The sequence below is a fragment of the Calidris pugnax genome, unplaced genomic scaffold (genome assembly GCF_001431845.1).
Source record: "Calidris pugnax isolate Ruff unplaced genomic scaffold, ASM143184v1 scaffold119, whole genome shotgun sequence".
NCBI lineage: Eukaryota > Metazoa > Chordata > Aves > Charadriiformes > Scolopacidae > Calidris > Calidris pugnax.
The window spans coordinates 332752-351987 of NW_015090854.1; the positions used below are offsets into that span (position 1 = coordinate 332752).

Here is a 19236-nt window from a genome sequence, read left to right on the forward strand (position 1 = left end):
CCACCTCCCGCCCCGTCCCTCCCCGGCTGAGGTGAGGGGCTTCCCCCCTCCTTCCCCTCCCGTTCCCCATTCCCCGGGGCCGCCGTTGTTCGGGGCGGGGACGGGGGCTGAGCATCCCGCGGGGGAAACGGCCCATTCCCCGGCAACCGCTGAGTCGGGGGGGGGGGAACCGGCTGCCCCGCGTTTCGGGTCCCCAAAATAGCGTCCCCGGGCCCCGGGGTGGTGGTGGGGGGTGTTGTGAGAGCCTTGGGGATCCCCCCCTTCCTCCCCGGTGCCGCGGGGACCGGCGTGGCCAGGCCGCCTCCCGCCCGCCTGCGCTTTTGTCTGACCCGGGCCGGCCCCAGAAGTTTTGGGCTGAGACTAAGGGAAATTAAAATAATTAAAAAGAAAAACCAACCCCAAAACAAACAAAAAAAACCACCCCCACGATTATCGGTCATCCTGCTACGCGTGTAGGGCTTTAAATGAGCTCCCCAGCTGGTGAATGAGGAGAGTACTCCGCTGCCTCCATGAGACGGTAGATGTTTGACTGGGGGCGTGAGGGAGGGAGGTGAGGGGAGGGGGGTTACCTGTTGTGTTCAAATATTTTGTAGCAGCACACCAGATTCCTGGTTTTCTTGCCGCGTTTGATCGAGTTTCAGTGTGCACCTAACCTGTTGGTTCGGATTTTTAGCGTGCTCGGGACGATTTTCCGCGTATCACAAAAGACCCGAAAGGACAGTTATTAATGCCCGGTGTTCCCCTGGGGCTGGGCGTTATAAGGGAAAGGTGGCACGAAATTGCACTCGAGTGATTTCTCCCCCCCTGAATGCTGACGGATCTTTTTGATGAGAAAGGCCATTCTTCCTCAAATCTGTTACGAATTATTTAAAGATACGCTCCCTAAGCTCTTTGGCTTTATTCCTGCCACTGGATTTATGTTGGAAGACCCTACCCTAGGTCCGTGGGGATGCAGTAGGCTTATCCAGGAGATTTGGCAGCAGGATTGGGCATTTGTGTCCTACTTGCTTATGGGATGGCTGGTGTCATCGTTCTGTACGTGGGTCTAGTTGGACACATCCCTCCTTTGGCACTGATGTTATGCATATTTGGAAATTTTCTCCTCTAAAGTATACTTGTTTCGGTTCTGTAGGAAACAGTTATGACTATGCAAATCCCTAAAGGTGAGAAGGCTCCAAGATGGCCTTTTGCTTTAGGGGTGATGTAACTTGGCCCCTGGAGGTAACAGAAATTAAAAGCACACCTCTCTGGCTCAGTGGCTAGTGTTTGGACCAGAGGATTTTCTATACTGGCAGCAGTAACTGTGTCATCCACCTACCACTGTGACTGCTCTGTCACCTCCAGCATGTTTCATATGGACCTGTTCCCCGAGGGGCTGAACACGGGGCTTTAAAAAAATGCCCCTTCAGCAGCAGGATGTCATCAGCTCTCTTCTTGTTCACATGGGCCTTATTTTGTGTGTTCTCTGTTCTCGTATGGAAATTCCCATTAACTTCATCAGAAATGCTTTTCCAGCAATATTTTGGTGAATGCTTACTGGCACACCAGTGATGGCTATCCCTTCAGCTGGGGCCACTGGAGCTATTGGTGGGGTTGGTCACTGGGTGAGCAGCTTTAAGTTCAGCAACAAGGTTAAAAATAACCAGTGGAAGTTGCTTACACTTACGCTGCTGCTGAAAAAAAGGTGTTTATTAAACTATCCTGACATTAACATAACCATTGTTAGATAGCCCCCGTCTACCTTTACAGCTCTGAGTTCCTCGGATCAAAGGTAGCTGAAAGCTTAAAATAATACTTTGTTTATACACCCCATCCCGAGTGCCTTTCCTATGGCTTTGATGATGATGGTGTGGTTGGGTTGGGTTGGAATTTTTCAAAGACAGATCAAGCTGGCTTTTTTTTTTTTTTTTTTAGATTGGAGGATTTTAGCGTGGGGTGTTTGTCTTCCAGTGTGTTTATATAGTATCTAAAATAGTATGGCCACGGTCCCAACTGGGGATGTATGGGTAATGCTTTGTTTAAGAGCTTGAGTGCTCATTCCTTCCTCCGAAGTATTTCTTATTCTGGGAAGTTTCACTTTAGGATACATTACTTTACAGTGTCAGATATCCTTGAATTAGCTCTTGTTGTTGTTTTTTATTTTTATGTTCATTATCATACTTTACTGATCTACTTTTTTTTTTCCCTTCCTCTTTTTTTCTTCCGAGGGTAATATTCCTGAAATCTATGTTGAAAAGAAAGAAGAAACTTTTAAAATTTCCTTGATAAAATAAAAGACCGATCTACTTTTTTTTTTCCTTCCTCTTTTTTTCTTCCAAGGGTAATGTTCCTGAAATCTATGTTGAAAAGAAAGAACAAACTTTTAAAATTTCCTTGATAAAATAAAATAATACAAACTTATACAGAGATGTATTTAAGCTTTTTTGTTCTCTGTCAGGGTAAGATTGTGTTACACTGGTGTAAGAGAACTGGAAATTAAGTTGGCTGCTTTTTTTGTGCTGGAGGAAGCTGAATGAACTACCCAATTTAAAAGAAATTCTGCTCATATAGACAAGTTAATGATTTAATTTTCAATTTTAGCCTATTATTAAATTAGCGTTAACCGGCGAATTATAATTTTATAAATGAGATTTAAGCTGCCAACATTCTGAGGTTCGGATGAGAGAACCTTTGGGCAAAATGAATCAACAGAATCTAAGCTGAGCTCAATAAAATCAACGGAGGCATTTGCAAATCCATAACGGGAAAGAACCAGATGTTTGGTTTCTGCTCAGTCCCTCTGTTCTGCAAGTGTAACTGCATAAATATGGAACAGTAACAGGCTTATGTCTGAGGCTGCTGCTTGATCTCCAAATGTTTTTATAAGAGCATGGGAGCATTATTTTTCTCTGTTTTGCAGATGGGAGGCAGAAATGCAGAAATTCAGGTTTGGGGAAATAACATAATGGGTGAGAGCTACGCAGCAGGGATACAGGAGTGTGTATCCATAGCACAGAAGACAAGGGGAAACTGGCAAAGAGGAGTATCAGGGTGGTGGTTAGGATTCCTGTGTTCCAGCTAGACATGCTTTTGGAGAAACCTATAAATAGGAGCAGCACCCATCCATCTTTCTTTCTGAGAACTTGTTACACTCATTTTTTTATAAACATGTTTTTCAGATTAATTTTTTTTTCATATAGCGCATGTATTATTTTTAAAAAAATATCTATTTTGCTTCTGTTCACACAGTTCCTAGGAATTCAGGTTTGTTTGAGACTTCCCTAAGAAAACTAGTAGGGCGTTTTTTCCTCGTTTATTTTTATTGTCAGTGTAGTGTGAGATGTTGAAATGAACCACTTAAGGCAGAGGTTGTAATGGGTTATGCTGGCTCATTGCTTGGACAGAAGTACCCACGTCTAAAAATGTTGTGGTTTACCCAATATTTCTAAACCATGACTTGGAAGAGATTGAGATTGTATTTGTATAATAAATGGGAATGGGTGTATTCAGAATTGTAGATATTTATCAGGCTCTCAAAGAACAAGGGTAGTATTTAGCAGCAGTAAATAAAGAGTTCTCTCAATACAAATGAGAAACTTGGTAATAAATAGTTGAAATGCTCAATGTTTGAGTGAAAAGTTGAACACTGAGATGTTTCTGTTAGATCAAATAACGTTGAAGCAGAATAAAGGCAGTTTCAGTATTCAGATACTGCTTTTGTAAGAAATTATGTCCCTTTGTAACTGAATGTCACAAAACATAGTCTGGAATATTAACTACAGCTCAAATTAAATTTCAAATCGAAAAGCTCCTCCTTAAATATCTGTTGTTTTGAACTTTCAGAACTTGGCTAATGAAAATGGGGGCGCGTTGCTGTAATGTTGTGTAATTTTTCTCCCATTAAAATTTATGCCAGGAGATTGTACTTATAACCAAGATACACCATTATTGCTGAAAACATCCTGCCTGACAGCTCCACGGCATATTAATGTTCTTTTTTTTTCCTCTAGATCCCTCTTTAACGATAGGTCTTCTCCTTTGAAATTGTAATATTCCTCTCTTTCAAACACTTCTTCCTTTGTCCTGAACGAGCACGTGTCTCTTTTCTCCCTGGATCTGTTTAAAACAAACCATTAAGAGTTTTATGGCGACGTTATCGTACAGTATTATGGGTTGCTTAGAGGTTAACAACCTGTCAGGGCTGTTAGGCGTGATGGTGTTAATAACGTAGAGGCTGAGGATGCCAGTTGAAACTTGCTGATAATTGGGACAGGATTGGAGGTATCCTATTTTTTTTATAGGGTGGTTTTTCCTGGGTTCCAGTAAGAGAGCTCAGCAGGAGCCAGGATTAGGAGCCAGGGTGGCAAACAAGTGCCCCTCTGAAGATGCCACGGCTTCCAGCCCCCTGCTCTCTGCTGGCCCTGCCCCACCAGTTAAAATCTGTACCTGTGCTATCTTTTGCATCTGGTGCCATAAATTACCAACCCAATCTGTAGTAGCCCATCAAAACCAGATGGGATTAAGTCATTTCTAACTTTGAGGATTCATATAGGTTGGTTTTCTTTGGGGTTTTTTGTTCTTGTTTTTTTAATATAATGAAATTATCCAGGAATGATAGGTTGGTTTTTTTGGTTTTGTTTTTTTTTTTTTTTTTAATATAATGAAATTATCCAGGAATACTAATTAGATAGTTTGTTCTCTTCTTTGCCTGCTTCCCCCCTAGTCCTCACACGTAGCCTTTGGTTTTTCTGGTTTTCTCATGCTCTTCATCTCTTCTCTGTATTCTTAGATACTGTTTGTTCTCCTCTTTGCCTGCTTCCCCCCTAGCCCTCACACGTAGCCTTTGGTTTTTCTGGATTTCTCATGCTCTTCATCTCTTCTCTGTATTGTCACCCGTCTTGCCTTTTCTTAGAGTGGACAAGCCAACAATTAGAGAATAATTCTTTCAGCTGGGCACAAGCTGCGCAGTAGAAGCAGTGACTGTCCCAGCCAGCAGTTGACCCGGTACATTATACACATCTGCCTTTTAATTTATTGCTTCTGTGTTGTCAGTGAGTTGTAGTCAAAGATACACCTTGAGTGAATTTTCCATTAGACGCTGTGTTTAGGAAGTCATAGTCAGATGAAAATACCGATAATAATGTTAATTGTCTAACTTGAAGATTTCTAGCATAGAAGGTAAGGCCATATTTAAAATGATTGTAGCGATAGGACAAGGGGGAACGGTTTTAAACTGAAAGAGGGGAGATTTAGATTAGATCTTAGGAAGAAATTCTTTGCTGTGAGGGTGGTGAGACCCTGGAACAGGTTGCCCGGAGAAGCTGTGGAGGCCTCATCCTTGGAGATGATCGAGGCCAGGCTGGATGGGGCTTGGAGCAACCTGGTCTGGTGGGAGGTGTCCCTGCCCAGGGCAGGGGGTTGGAACTAGATGACTCAGCCTGGAGAAAAGGAGGCTGAGGGGAGACCTTCTCGCTCTCTCCAACTCCCTGAAAGGAGGGTGTAGCCAGGGGGGGTCGGTCTCTTCTCCCAAGTCACAGGCGATGGGACAAGAGGAAACAGCCTCAAGTTGCACCAGGGGAGGTTCAGATTGGATATTAGGAAAAATTTTGGCACTGAAAAGGTTATTAAGCCTTGGAATGGGCTGCCCAGGGCAGTGGTTGAGGCACCATCCCTGGAAGTATTTAAAAGATGGGTTGACATAGTGCTTAGAGACATGGGTCAGTGATGGTTTTTGTCAGTGTTGGGTTGATGGTTGGACTCAATGATCGGAAAAGTCCCTTCCAACCCAGGCAATTCTATAATCTTTAAGGTCCCTTCCAACCAGAACCATTCTCTGATATAAATGCATTACAGTCTGTTATGTATATTGTTATTCTTGATGTATAGTCTCCTGCTTCTTCCATGGCAATGACCACATAGAGCATTTCATTCTATCTGACTTTTTTGCTTTGCTTTTGCTCTTTGCTTTCTGTTGTGTTCATTTGGGATGAAATACTACTAAAATTGTAGATGGGCGGATGAAGATAATGTTACCTCTATCTCTTAGGCTATGCTCTACTTAAGCTACTTTTCCTGGAGTAAAACTAAGATTTTTACATTCTTCTGCAAAGTAAAATTCTGTAATGAACTACAGTATTTGATAAAAGTCCTTTTCACTAATGTTCTTGCTCTTTTCCCCTTTCCAACCCTGGCTGTTGTTGCCAGCAAGTACAGTTTGCATTATGCTTTTATACTGGGAGAAATAGGCCAAAAATGGTTGCTGAAGATGGGAAAGCTGTGGCAGTGGGCTCTTTACAGGCTTAATTAGTTAAGAGTTATTCAGCAGGCTCATCCATTCCAACACAAGCTCAGAATTATCAACTTCAGTCAGAGAAGTGCATTTTCCTGAGGTGTCTAATGACATCCTCAAATGGGCTGAGGAAAGATCATCCACTGGAGCTACAGAACAAATTTCAGTCATCTTTACATTGTCCTAATATAATTGCTAAGAGTTGTAACATATGTAACGGACAAGTTTAAATATTTTTTTAAATATATATGTACGTATGTATACACACTTTATTTCTGTTAAGTCTGGCAAAGTGGCTTGAAACAAATAACCTATTTTCTAGCATACAGGACACAGACACCCCCCCCTTCCTCACACACAGTTCACTTAAATGACTCAGAGTGTAGTCACTTCTGCTTCTTGTCTCATTTAAAGGACAGATGTACACAATGGCCTTAATAGGCCGTTTTCTACTGGTACGTTTAATTTTATCATTTTTTTTTTCCCTTCTCAGGATGTGATCTTCATGGTGAGCTGGTGGGAGAACTGAGTTGTAAATCACCCCAATGGATGCGGACAGTGATGTTGCATTGGACATTTTGATCACCAATGTAGTGTGTGTTTTTAGAACAAGATGTCATTTAAACTTGAGGAAGATCGCGTTAGAGGGAGCAAATGTTATATACAAGCGAGACGTCGGGGTAAGAGATTCAACATACCTCAATTCTCTGGGTTTACAAACATTCCTTAAGCTAAATATTCTTGTGCCTGATACCTGTGTATGGCAGATAGAGAAAAACAGATTTATTTCTGTATATCTCTCTTGATAGGCATTTAGTCTGTCATACACTAAAGGTGCAGGAAGGGGAGTGGGTAAATACTGTCTCAGAAGCCTGCAATTAGCGAGGTGAATATTGGGGATAAAGTATGTGATGAGACCTCTTACACCTCAGGGTCTGTTTTGCCTCCCAAGATTTGCTGGTTTTGTCAAGAGAATACATCTTGATAAGGAGTCAGCAGTGTGGGAGTCAGTGGAATAAGAAAAAAAATCTCAATGCTCGTGGCTTTCAGCTTTCTATTCAGAGGAAAATACTGTCATTTAACCTGTTTTGTGAAATCAGCACAATGCTCGTGGCTTTCAGCTTTCTATTCAGAGGAAAATACTGTCATTTAATCTGTTTTGTGAACACTGAATCACTGACAAAGATACTCCATGCTTATTTTGCTCCCCTCAGGACCTGATTTTTTTAATTACTGAAAGAGATGAAGGAACAGTTCAGGGTTATCAAAAATAAATGAAATATTATTAGTGTAACAGTTGATTTGTCTAACAGTTGATTTTTTTTTTTATTATTATTTTGTTTGGTTTTTTTCCTATGAAAGTGAACCAGCACTAATTCCCATTTCTTCCTCTCTTGTTTTTCTTTTTAGAAAGTATTAATGAAGCTTAGGAAACCTAGGATTACGGCCACAATTTGGTCCTCAGGAAAAGTTATTTGCACAGGAGCCACAAGGTGAGTTCAGGACGATTCTTTCGCTAGCTGTAAATTCTTGTGTAGTTTAAAAATATAACCTTGTAAATGAAGATGATGGCAAGAGGCAGTACTTGATTGAGTAGACTTGATCACACGTAGATCCTCGCCAGGCTACAGATTTGGGAGGAATTTTCTATGTGAAGTGTCTGCTTCAGACTGAGTTGAAACCTTAAGCAACGTCAGTTCAGCCTTCTGGGAGAACAGCAGGGAAAACTATTTTGTGAAGAAAATCCTAGAGATTTCATTCGAGAACTCTTTAAGAATTTTATATTTTTAGCCAGAACTTGAAACTTGGGAAGAGATGACCTTTTTGAAGGGTATCCAACTGTTTCACAAAAACCCACCTGAATTTAATCAAGTTATACAGTGTTGAGGGACTGGAAATAAGCAAAAGCAAACTCTTAACAGCTGAGTTCAGTTTCTCATGATTTGTCTGCATTGTGGAGTAAGAATAAGTAAATTTCTGTACTTTCTGTACATGATCTCTGTCTCAAAATGCAAGATGATCGTTTAGAATGTTAAGTCATGATCAAATTCATCTCTTAAGAGTACTTAGTATCACGTATGATCAAAATCCATCTCCCACTTCAGCTGGAGCTGAGTGCCAAGATATTCTTCAGACAGGGCATAAAGAACCCCATTTGAATATCTAGGTAATTAAGATGTAATATGTGCAGCAGGATAAAGTGAAGACTGTCCACGTGGTCGCGGTTCATGCGTTACCTGATGTAACAGTTTGTTTTTCAGTCTGAGCAGCTAATGTGGTGTATGTGCACACAAATCTACACTCCATTTCTGTTAATGCCAGATTCTTTTCTTTCTCCTTTATAGTGAAGAAGAAGCTAAATTTGGTGCCAGACGATTAGCTCGTAGTCTACAGAAACTAGGTTTTCAGGTAATTCGAATGAAAAAGGACTTGTATGACTCAAGCAATGCTGGTTGTCCATTTTTTTAGAAAAGAAACCAAAATGAGGGAGCGATTTAGGCGTGAGCATGTTTTCACTCAGATGCCCCTTGTGTGTCAGCATACATTTTCCAGATGCTGGTTAAAGACAAACTGGTTTATTTGCTGGATTTCGGTTTCGTTTGGCAGCTTGGAGTAGTGCTGCTTCACTGGCTAATGAGCAACAAAATTTGTTTAATAAATGAACCACCCACAAATGCTTCTCAGGTAGAATTTACAATATCTGGAAAGATTTAGTTGGAAGAAGTGCTGAAGAGTGTAAACCTGACTTTCATTTGAACACCATTTTCCCTCTTTTCTGATGGATAAATGTCCATCTCGTTAAGGGCAAGTTTAAGCCTCTTTAATTAAATGAAGGGAACTTTCATTTGAACAGCATTTTCCCTCATTTCTGATGGAATAGCAGATAAATGTCCATCTCGTTAAGGACAAGTTTAAGCCTCTTTAATTAAATGAAGGGGAAAAAAGTGCTTCTATGATGTGAGGTTGCAGAGCAGGAAATAAGCCAAAGAAAATACTTAGGACATGAAACTCTTCTTTATTTTTTTCTGGGTTTGAGGTAACATGACCAGTCAAAAACACCACTTGCATTTCATATTAAAAGCTGAAAAACAGCAATGTGAATGACTTAAAATGATGCGTTTTAATAATCTAAAACTTCCTGGTAGTCAGTTGTGCTGGTTCACTCACATTTTCAGTTTACTGTTACAAATGCAAACATTAGACCCAGCCTCTTAAAATTCGAATGGAACATTAAATCAATGAAGTAAACTGTGCTTCCTGGGTGGATGTGCTGTTTTATTATAAAGTGACCGCTTTAAGGAATACATTTTGAAGATTAAACAGATAATTGATCTTTTATAAGGCTAAATTGCTTCTACTGGTAGAATACTTCTAAAAATTTTTGACTGAGGAATGCTCATTTTAAGTTTAGGCAATCTCAGAAAATGAACAAAAGTTCCTTCAATGTTACTTTGGGCACTGACTCCTCAGCCCTGCATTTATTTGTTTAGGAATTGGCTCTTGGCTATTTTATTGTCCTCTAAAGTGGCTGTGGTAAAGAATAGCTGAAAGCTGGTAGTTGAGCTGGGTTTCAGAACGTAATGGGGTAGAAAAACAGCTTGCCCTGCTCTGGCCACTGGGGATTTGAAACAAAACAATTTTTGCCTTTTTTTCTTCTTCTTAGCTTTAACACAAATGGTGTAAAGCAACAAGGCATTAAAGAAGTTTTCAAATTGAGCTAAGTTCTTGTAACAATGAAATTTAAGCTTTTTCTCTGCTTATTTTGATGTATGGTGTAAAGGAACAAGGCATTAAAGAAGTTTTCAAATTGAGCTAAGTTCTTGTAACGATGAAATTTAAGCTTTTTCTCTGCTTATTTTGATGTTCCATAAGCCATTTAATTTAGTTTCTTTTCAATTTGAAAGGGTTTAATGCAGCAATATGAGCTGTTACTGTGTCTCATTCTTGAACTGAACTATAACCACGTAATACAACTGTGAAGTATCTAGTTCAGCAGTTACTGTACCATAGAAAAGGATAAAGTGATTTGAGTTCATTAAGTACCATTTAGACTCCTATTAGAAATGCATCAATCACAAGGTTTTAGTTTTGAAATCTCATCAAAATATTCTAATTAGGTTGTAGGGTTTTTTTGCAACCCATACGTCTGCCTGGCTGTAAACTGAATTTCTAACGTCTGTTTTTCCTCTCCTTTGAAAAGGTAATTTTCACAGATTTTAAAGTTGTGAATGTTTTAGCAGTGTGCAACATGCCCTTTGAGATCAGATTGCCAGAATTTACGAAGAATAACAGACCTCATGCGAGGTACGGTAGGATTTTAAAGAATTATAGTCTTGGTACATTTCTTAAGCTTTCCTTTTCCAGTTGTAGATCTCTCTTGTTTTACCTTTTATTTTGTTTTCTAGTTATGAACCAGAACTTCATCCTGCCGTGTGTTACAGAATAAAAACTCTCAGAGCTACCTTACAGATTTTTTCCACAGGCAGTATCACAGTTACAGGTATTTGGATGTCCAAAATAAATATTTATCTTGTTGGGAATATTTAACTTCAGGGCCAGTAGGTTTAGGAAAGGAGGATGTTCAAAACAGTCAAAAGGTATGTTAAAGGGATTTTGTTTCCCAGTGCTAGCACCAATTTAGCTTTTGAGTGAAAGTGCTAGAGGAGTCGTAGAGAAAGTGTTGCTATTAGTAGGTTCAAAAATTACTTTGATTGAATGTCCATAGTCTGGCTTTTATAAAAACAAAAGTGAGATAGGACTTGGGAATGCAGGTATTAATTGTTTATTTAAACATTTGAATTTTCTTCCTTTTTTTGGTCTTCATAGTGCTGTAAACTACACTCCCTGTAGCATTAACATCCATTTCATAAATAAATCTCCAGTTTGGAAACGTTTATGGGACAGGATAGCATAGCATTTTGTCATAGGTCAACTGAAGCTGACCAATATTTGCAGTTCTTCAGACTTGTGCTCTCTTCTGTTAAAGCTCAGCTGAGAGGGAACCATCACCTGAATCGTAGCCATCAGGGATTTTCCCATTTAATCAGAGACGTGATTGTCCTGGGTCTTGGAGATGCCATGCCATGTTTTTTTCTCTCTCCTCCTAATTTTAATATTCCATTCTTTGTTATATTTCCATGTGAGGTGTCCACCACAGGCTTCCAGACACGAGAAGTCAGGTTTTTTAGAAAATATATGATAAATACTACAGAACCAAAAACCATCACTTCATATCACTTTGGCATTTTTTTTTTAAATGAGGCAAGTATAAAAAGATTTAGTTACAGTGAGAAAAGAAAATAAAAAGATCTGATATGTAAGAGGAAGAAGTATTAATTTTTCTTCCTCCAAAATAAGAAATGAGGAGGTTGTTCTGAGGTTTCTTCTTGTTATTGTTGGAATTTTTTTTTATGTGTTCTTTTGGGTTTTTTTTTCTTCTCTTATACTCCCTGCAATGATGATCCAGTTTTTACATCTCTTCAGCCCTCCAGGGAGTAGCATGCTTTTTACAAGAATTATTTGCCTACGTACACTCTTGCTTTCTGAAGGCTTTCTCTAGAACTTGCATTTCTTTAATAGCAGACAAATTGAAGGAAGGTGCAGTATCTGCCCAGAAGGCAGGTATCTCTCACCAGGCTTGTTTTAGGTGAGCACTTGACTCAACTTGATGAGTTTGAAAATACAGGAAGAATCTTATTGTTTCATTTTCTCTCTGACTGAGCATGTAAATTAAATAAGCCAAAATTAAATAAGTAATTAATAACTTACTTATAAGTTATTTATGATTTTGGGGAGCTATTTTGAAGGGTTCTCTATACTTGGAAGAAACTTTTGAAGTTTAAAATCATAGAATCACAGAATGGTTTGAGTTGGAAGGGACCTCAAAGGTCATCGAGGGCCAACCCCTCTGCCCTGGGCAGGGACACCTCCCACCAGACCAGGTTGCTCCAAGCCCCATCCAGCCTGGCCTTGAACCCCTCCAGGGATGGGGCAGCCACAGCTTCTCTGGGCAACCTCTTCCAGTGTCTCACCACCCTCACAGCAAAGAATTTCTTCCTAAGATCTAATCTAAATCTCCCCTCTTCCAATTTACACCATTACCCCTTGTCCTGTCACTACACTTCCTGACAAAGAGTCCCTCCCCAGCTCTCCTGTAGCTCCCTTCAGATATTGAAAGGCTGTTATAAGGTCTCCCCAGAGTCTTCTCTTCTCCAGGCTGAACAACCCCAGCTCCCTCAGCCTGTCCTTATAGGGGAGGTGCTCCATCCCTCTGATCATCTTCGTGGCCCTCAGCTGGACCCCTTCCAACATATCCATGTCCTTCCTATCATAAAAGGCCCCCGAATTTGTCAGGCGCGATTTGCCCTTGGTGAAGCCATGTTGGCTGTCTCCATTCACCTCCTTATTTTCCATGTGCCTTAGCAGAAGGGTGTCCAGATGTGGCCTCACCAGGGCAGAGCAGAGGATGACTACCCTCAACCTGCTGGCCACACTCTTCTTGATGCACCCCAGGGTGCCATTGGCCTTCTTGGCCACAAGGGCACATTGCTGGCTCATGGTCATCCTGTTGTCCACCAGGACTCCCAGGTCTTTCTCCTCAGAGCTGCTCTCCAGTAGGTCAGCCCCCAACTGAGGGGGTTATTCCTCCCCAGGTGCAGCACCAAAATCCAGACTAGAATGTAATTTTGAAACATAAAGCAATCTTTATGATATTGAAAGATGCTTGGCTTAATTCTAGCATTATTTAGCAGGAGGTTTTGTTGGTGGGTTTTTAAAAGAGGAGATAAAAGTGGCTGGGCTTTGAGTAATACGAATTCCTTGAAGATTTAGCTTAAGTAAATGTAGTCCTTTTACACCTGCCACTCAGCCTCTGGTGCCTTCTCTGGGCTGACTGTTTAAGCCAATAAATCGAAGAGCAACCAAGTTGTTAGGAACTTAAATGACAGGATTATTTATTTGTAGTCTGGCCATTGACCAGCGTAGAACATCTTAGAGGTCTTTTCTTGGAAGTAAAATTGATCAGAGAAACAACTTCTGACGTAGGCAGAAATGGGGGAGAAAATATTTTTGTCTAAAGTTGTGGTAGCTAAAAATATTACGGTTATTTTAAAGGTATTGTTGTTGTTTTAATTTCTGATTCCCTGATTGTTTTCTCTTCCCACTGTTTTTGTTTTTATTTGTTTTAAAATACCTCTCAGGGCCAAACGTAAAGGCTGTTGCCAGTGCCGTGGAGCAGATTTACCCATTCGTGTTTGAAAGCAGGAAATAAATTTTCTAATTCACCACTTGATGGTTAGGATCCCTAACCGAGCACCTTTAAAGACTGCTGCACATTGGACTAAAAAAAGGCAAAAAAACAAACAAAACAAAAAAAAAGGAAAACTGGACCAACCATAGCAGAGGAATACAGACTGTTTTACTTGCTCGTGGCCACAGTATAAACTCCAGTTCTTTGGGATTTTACTCTTAACAGTGCTGTATTGTAAAAAAAAAAAAAAAAAAAACGGAAGTTTAAAAGATATGAAATTGCTGCTTTTAAAAAGACATTCTATTTATTTTTGCAGTAATTTCTGTGTATTCATAAGCAAAGCTGTCACGATGTGCACTACCTTTAAAACGTTTTATTTTGGGTTTTGTTTTTTTTAGTTTGAGCTTGTGTTTTATTTGTGAATAGTCTTTTACATTTTTGTATGCTGAATATTGGGCACCAAAGAAGCTGTAAAAGTTATCTTTTTTCACCTGATGAATGTGCACAAATAAAAGTTTGGGAAAAATATTTCTCTTCATACCTGTTCTGTTATATTCCTTTCCCTTTTTTTTTTTTTCCTATTACAGTTAAAATTGTATAGTTGCGACTTAATTTGAACCGATGTAAGACTAGTCTTTTGCTGATAACCTTCTGTTTCTATTTGTAGTTGGTGTAAAACTTCGTGTGTGGGTTAGATTGAAATCTCTAGTAGTTAACGTATGTTTATCCGAGGATGAAATTTGGTTTGTTCCCAGTTCTCCCAACGACATGCCAGATTTCAGGCGTTTTTTTCTTGCTGTTCCGCCAAGAGAAGACACTTCTAAAACGCAAAGGTCTACAGCAAGTGGTTTCCTATAGACGAGGAGGAAATCTCAGCAACTCAAGAAGCTACTGTAGAAAAACCAACTGCCTTTGTCCACCTCCTGGATGCGAAAGGAAAGAAGTTAAAACGGGAGCTTCGTTGTTTTTTTGGGTTTGTTTTTTTTTCAGGAAAGCATCGTTTTGCTTCAACTCACGAGGAGCTTTGTTGTTTTTTGGGTTTTTTTTTTTTTCAGGAAAGCATCGTTTTGCTTCAACTCACGAAGAGGAGGTGGTGACTCTAATCCAGCCTATTGCTGAGGGATTCACACAGACCTTTTCTACGCTCTTCTTACTGTAAAAATATTTTCCTGCTGGGAGCTGCCAACAAGCAACAGAGCTTGAGTCTGGCATGTGTTATTATTTGGTATTAACCTTGGACTTGGAAGCCAGTAGATGTTTCTCTCAATAAGTGCACATTTTTGAAGCAGAGGAGAGGTGAATGCTTAAAAGTAACTGCAAATGCTACTTTTAAAAAGATACAATAAATATGTATAAATGTATGTATGTCTTTTTTTCCCTATCTCAGAGAAATGTCACACTGCTCTTGTGTGCAGCAGGTAATGTATGGTCTTAGTGGGTGCTAAAAATAGTAAACCATGGGCTGTTATAGCTGCAAAAAGAAGGTGGAAGGACATCCTGAAGAGGCAAATGCTTTGCATAATGTATATAATCTGAGGGCTTGGGATAGATGTTGGGGCTGTCCGTTGTGACTTCGTGCAGAAATTATGGAAAGTCAGGAATAGTATGGGAAATGCTCAACCAAACCCTTCAGAACAAAAAGAAAACAAACCAAAAAGAACTTTGGAGTCCTCAGCACAGGAAGGACATGGACCTGTTAGAATGGGTCCAGAGGAGGCCACGAAGATGATCAGAGGGCTGGAGAATCTCTGCTGTGAGGATAGACTGAGGGTTGGGGTTGTTCAGCCTGGAGAAGAGAAGGTTCTGGGGAAACCTTAGAGCCCCTTCCAGTCCCTAAAGGGGCTACAGGAGAGATGGGGAGGGACTCCTGGTCAGGGAGGGGAGCCATAGGATGAGGGGGAATGGTTTTAAGCTGATGGAGGGGAGATTGAGATGAGATTTTAGGAAGAAATTCTATGCTGTGAGGGTGGTGAGACACTGGAAGAGGTTGCCCAGAGAAGCTGTGGCTGCCCCATCCCTGGAGGGGTTCAAGGCCAGGCTGGATGGGGCTTGGAGCAACCTGGTCTGGTGGGAGGTGTCCCTGCCCATAGCATTGGGCTTGGAACTAGATGATCTTTAAGGTCCCTTCCAACCCAAACCATTTTGTGATTCTATGAAAGAAGCAACAATTTGCCACAAGTGTTATATTCATAAAAGCCCCTTTAAGCTCAGTGTAGGTAGGAAGGAGAGGACTTACACCCACAAAATTACTAAATTGAGTTCAACAGTCAAGGAATTTGTGATACAGAGCAGGGAAAGGGCTATTTGCTATATGCAAATTTCCCACTTTGCATAGAGGATAATGTGGACTTCGGCACTCCTGACACCAGGCTTGTTGTGAGAAGTCAGAGTGAGCCGTGGACAAACCACCATCAGGGAACACCAGTGTATTATTGTTACAATTTATAAAAAAGAAAAACCAGAAGGTTTTGTCCCAATGAACAAAACTCTAATGGGGTTTTTCGGGAACAAAGTGTAGCCCTAAAGTGCTGAAGGAGATTGGGGCCATTATAGCTCCAGTGTGTGGCTGAGATTGTGCTTGTGCCTTTTGCATTTGGATCCAATTACAAAGCACTTGAGCACTAACAGTGAGATTCTGGGGCTTTTATGGAGCATATGCGTCTGCTAAATTTATCTGTGTAGAAAAAGGAACATTTTGCCTTTTTTTTTTTGTTAGCAGTGTCACGGAGTATGAAATCTGCCTGCTGGAACAAAAATGAAAGGTAATAATCAGCTGCGATGTATTAAAATGAGAATTATTTGGTTTTTTTTTTCCTTTTGAAGCGCTGCCGGTGTCAGGTTTTCGTAACAAAGCGTCAGGGAGCAGAAAAGCAGGCTATGAAATTTGTAGGGAAGTATTGGGAGAGAGAAAAAAAGCAAATAAAAGATGCCTTGAAATGTGTGCTCACCTCTCCTGGCTCCAAGGGGGCCTCAGGCTGTGACAAATACTCTTTAAAACTGTGATGACCACTTTGCTTGGGGATATCACTGGATGTATGTCCCATCGCTGCTCTAAATCAGTAGGATTGGACACGTTGCCCATAAACAATGTGCCCTGGTTGGCCAAGAAGGCCAATGGCATTCTGGGGTGCATCAGGAAGAGTGTGGCCAACAGGTCGACAGAGGTCATCCTGCTGGAGGGGAGATTGAGATGAGATTTTAGGAAGAAATTCTATGCTGTGAGGGTGGTGAGACACTGGAAGAGGTTGCCCAGAGAAGCTGTGGCTTGTTCTAACTCCTTCCATTCTGTCATCCTAAATCTGGGATGAGCCTTGCTGCTGCTTTTTTCTGCATGAGTGCAGAACACACACCTGTCCCATTGCCACCAGTTGGTCTTGGTTCTTCTGCTGCCTCCACCAAGGCTCTCACTATCCACTCTTCCTCAATGGCCCCATTTTCCAGAGCACTCTTCATCCATCCCTGGATTCTCTAGGTGGATCTCATGCAAAAATCTCTGCACGGTGCTCAGCTGCGGCAGCAGCAGCGCCATAAAAACCTTTATTTCACTTTCCTTAAGGGTTGGTTCTATTTATACGACCTACCGAGGGCTCCTCTTTGTGGTGGAACGATCCCTCTGACTCATTGCTAGCTTGGGAGTTGTCATAGCCACTAGATCTTCTCCTGCGGTTTCTAGCTCCGGGATAATGTGGACTTCGGCACTCCTGACACCAGGCTTGTTGTGAGAAGTCAGAGTGAGCCGTGGACAAACCACCATCAGGGAACACCAGTGTATTATTGTTACAATTTATAAAAAAGAAAAACCAGAAGGTTTTGTCCCAATGAACAAAACTCTAATGGGGTTTTTCGGGAACAAAGTGTAGCCCTAAAGTGCTGAAGGAGATTGGGGCCATTATAGCTCCAGTGTGTGGCTGAGATTGTGCTTGTGCCTTTTGCATTTGGATCCAATTACAAAGCACTTGAGCACTAACAGTGAGATTCTGGGGCTTTTATGGAGCATATGCGTCTGCTAAATTTATCTGTGTAGAAAAAGGAACATTTTGCCTTTTTTTTTTTGTTAGCAGTGTCACGGAGTATGAAATCTGCCTGCTGGAACAAAAATGAAAGGTAATAATCAGCTGCGATGTATTAAAATGAGAATTATTTGGTTTTTTTTTTCCTTTTGAAGCGCTGCCGGTGTCAGGTTTTCGTAACAAAGCGTCAGGGAGCAGAAAAGCAGGCTATGAAATTTGTAGGGAAGTATTGGGAGAGAGAAAAAAAGCAAATAAAAGATGCCTTGAAATGTGTGCTCACCTCTCCTGGCTCCAAGGGGGCCTCAGGCTGTGACAAATACTCTTTAAAACTGTGATGACCACTTTGCTTGGGGATATCACTGGATGTATGTCCCATCGCTGCTCTAAATCAGTAGGATTGGACACGTTGCCCATAAACAATGTGCCCTGGTTGGCCAAGAAGGCCAATGGCATTCTGGGGTGCATCAGGAAGAGTGTGGCCAACAGGTCGACAGAGGTCATCCTGCCCCTCTGCCCTGGTGAGGCCACATCTGGACACCCTTCTGGTGTCCAGTTCTGGGCTCCCCAGTTCAAGAAGGACAGGGAACTGCTGGAGAGGGTACAGCAGAGGGCTACAAAGATGATGAGGGGACTAGAACATCTCTCTGGTGAGGAAAGGCTGAGGGACTTGGGTCTTTTTAGTCTGGAGAAGACTGAGGGAGGATCTGATCAATGTCTATAAATACTTCAAGGGTGGGTGTCAGGAGGATGGGGACAGTCTTTTTTCAGTGGTGCCCAGTGACAGGACAAGAGGTAATGGGCACAAACTTGAACATAGCAAGTTCCATCTCAACATGAGTAGGAATTTCTTCCCTTTGAGGGTGGCAGAGCCCTGGAAGAGGTTACCCAGAGAGGTGGTGGAGTCCCCATCTCTGGAGACATTCCAAACTCACCTGGACAAGTTCCTGTGCAACCTGCTCTGGGTGGACCTGCTTTGGTAGGGGGTTGGAGTAGATGATCTCCAGAGTTCTGTTCTAACTCCTTCCATTCTGTCATCCTAAATCTGGGATGAGCCTTGCTGCTGCTTTTTTCTGCATGAGTGCAGAACACACACCTGTCCCATTGCCACCAGTTGGTCTTGGTTCTTCTGCTGCCTCCACCAAGGCTCTCACTATCCACTCTTCCTCAATGGCCCCATTTTCCAGAGCACTCTTCATCCATCCCTGGATTCTCTAGGTGGATCTCATGCAAAAATCTCCACACGGTGCTCAGCAGCAGCACCACCAGAGCCATAAAAACCTTTATTTCACTTTCCTTAAGGGTTGGTTCTATTTATACGACCTACCGAGGGCTCCTCTTTGTGGTGGAACGATCCCTCTGACTCATTGCTAGCTTGGGAGTTGTCATAGCCACTAGATCTTCTCCTGCGGTTTCTAGCTCCGTTTTCATCATTCCCTGACTTGCAATTAGCCTTTACCGGAGAAATCTGCGCCTCAGAATTGTATCCTGCTTTTCTTCAGACCCTTCTCGTGGATTTGCAAAAGCTCTGAATTCCAACCCAGTCTCTCCCAGTTTAGTGTTCCCTGCAAATTTAATTAAGCATATTCTGTTCTGTCATCCAGGTAGGGAACAATTTTAGATCGGGGAGATCCAGGGATGTGATTTGTAAAGACGTGTCCCTTTTTTCCCTTCTGCTTCCACGGTCGATGATGTTGTGACCATCAGTGCTG

The 19236-nt window shown here is 41.5% G+C and overlaps 1 protein-coding gene across 1 annotated transcript; it reads left to right on the top strand.

Annotated features, from left to right (window-relative positions):
* Nucleotides 1-384: 384 nt before the first annotated feature.
* TBPL1 (TATA-box binding protein like 1) lies at nucleotides 385-14055 on the top strand. Its single transcript, XM_014943625.1, has 7 exons — nucleotides 385-517; nucleotides 6762-6948; nucleotides 7679-7761; nucleotides 8614-8677; nucleotides 10470-10573; nucleotides 10675-10769; nucleotides 13468-14055. The coding sequence occupies exons 2-7, from the start codon at nucleotides 6814-6816 to the stop codon at nucleotides 13536-13538; spliced, it is 552 nt and encodes a 183-aa protein (XP_014799111.1). The 5' UTR covers nucleotides 385-517; nucleotides 6762-6813; the 3' UTR covers nucleotides 13539-14055.
* The last annotated feature ends 5181 nt before the right edge of the window (nucleotides 14056-19236 follow it).

Bases quoted from the DNA above. Each gene is read 5' to 3' on its own strand.
- TBPL1 (XM_014943625.1), top strand. From the start codon at position 6,814: ATGGATGCGGACAGTGATGTTGCATTGGACATTTTGATCACCAATGTA. The intron at 6,949-7,678 runs GTAAGAGATTCA...TTTTCTTTTTAG, and splicing joins TATACAAGCGAGACGTCGGG to AAAGTATTAATGAAGCTTAG. The intron at 10,574-10,674 runs GTACGGTAGGAT...TTTGTTTTCTAG, and splicing joins AATAACAGACCTCATGCGAG to TTATGAACCAGAACTTCATC.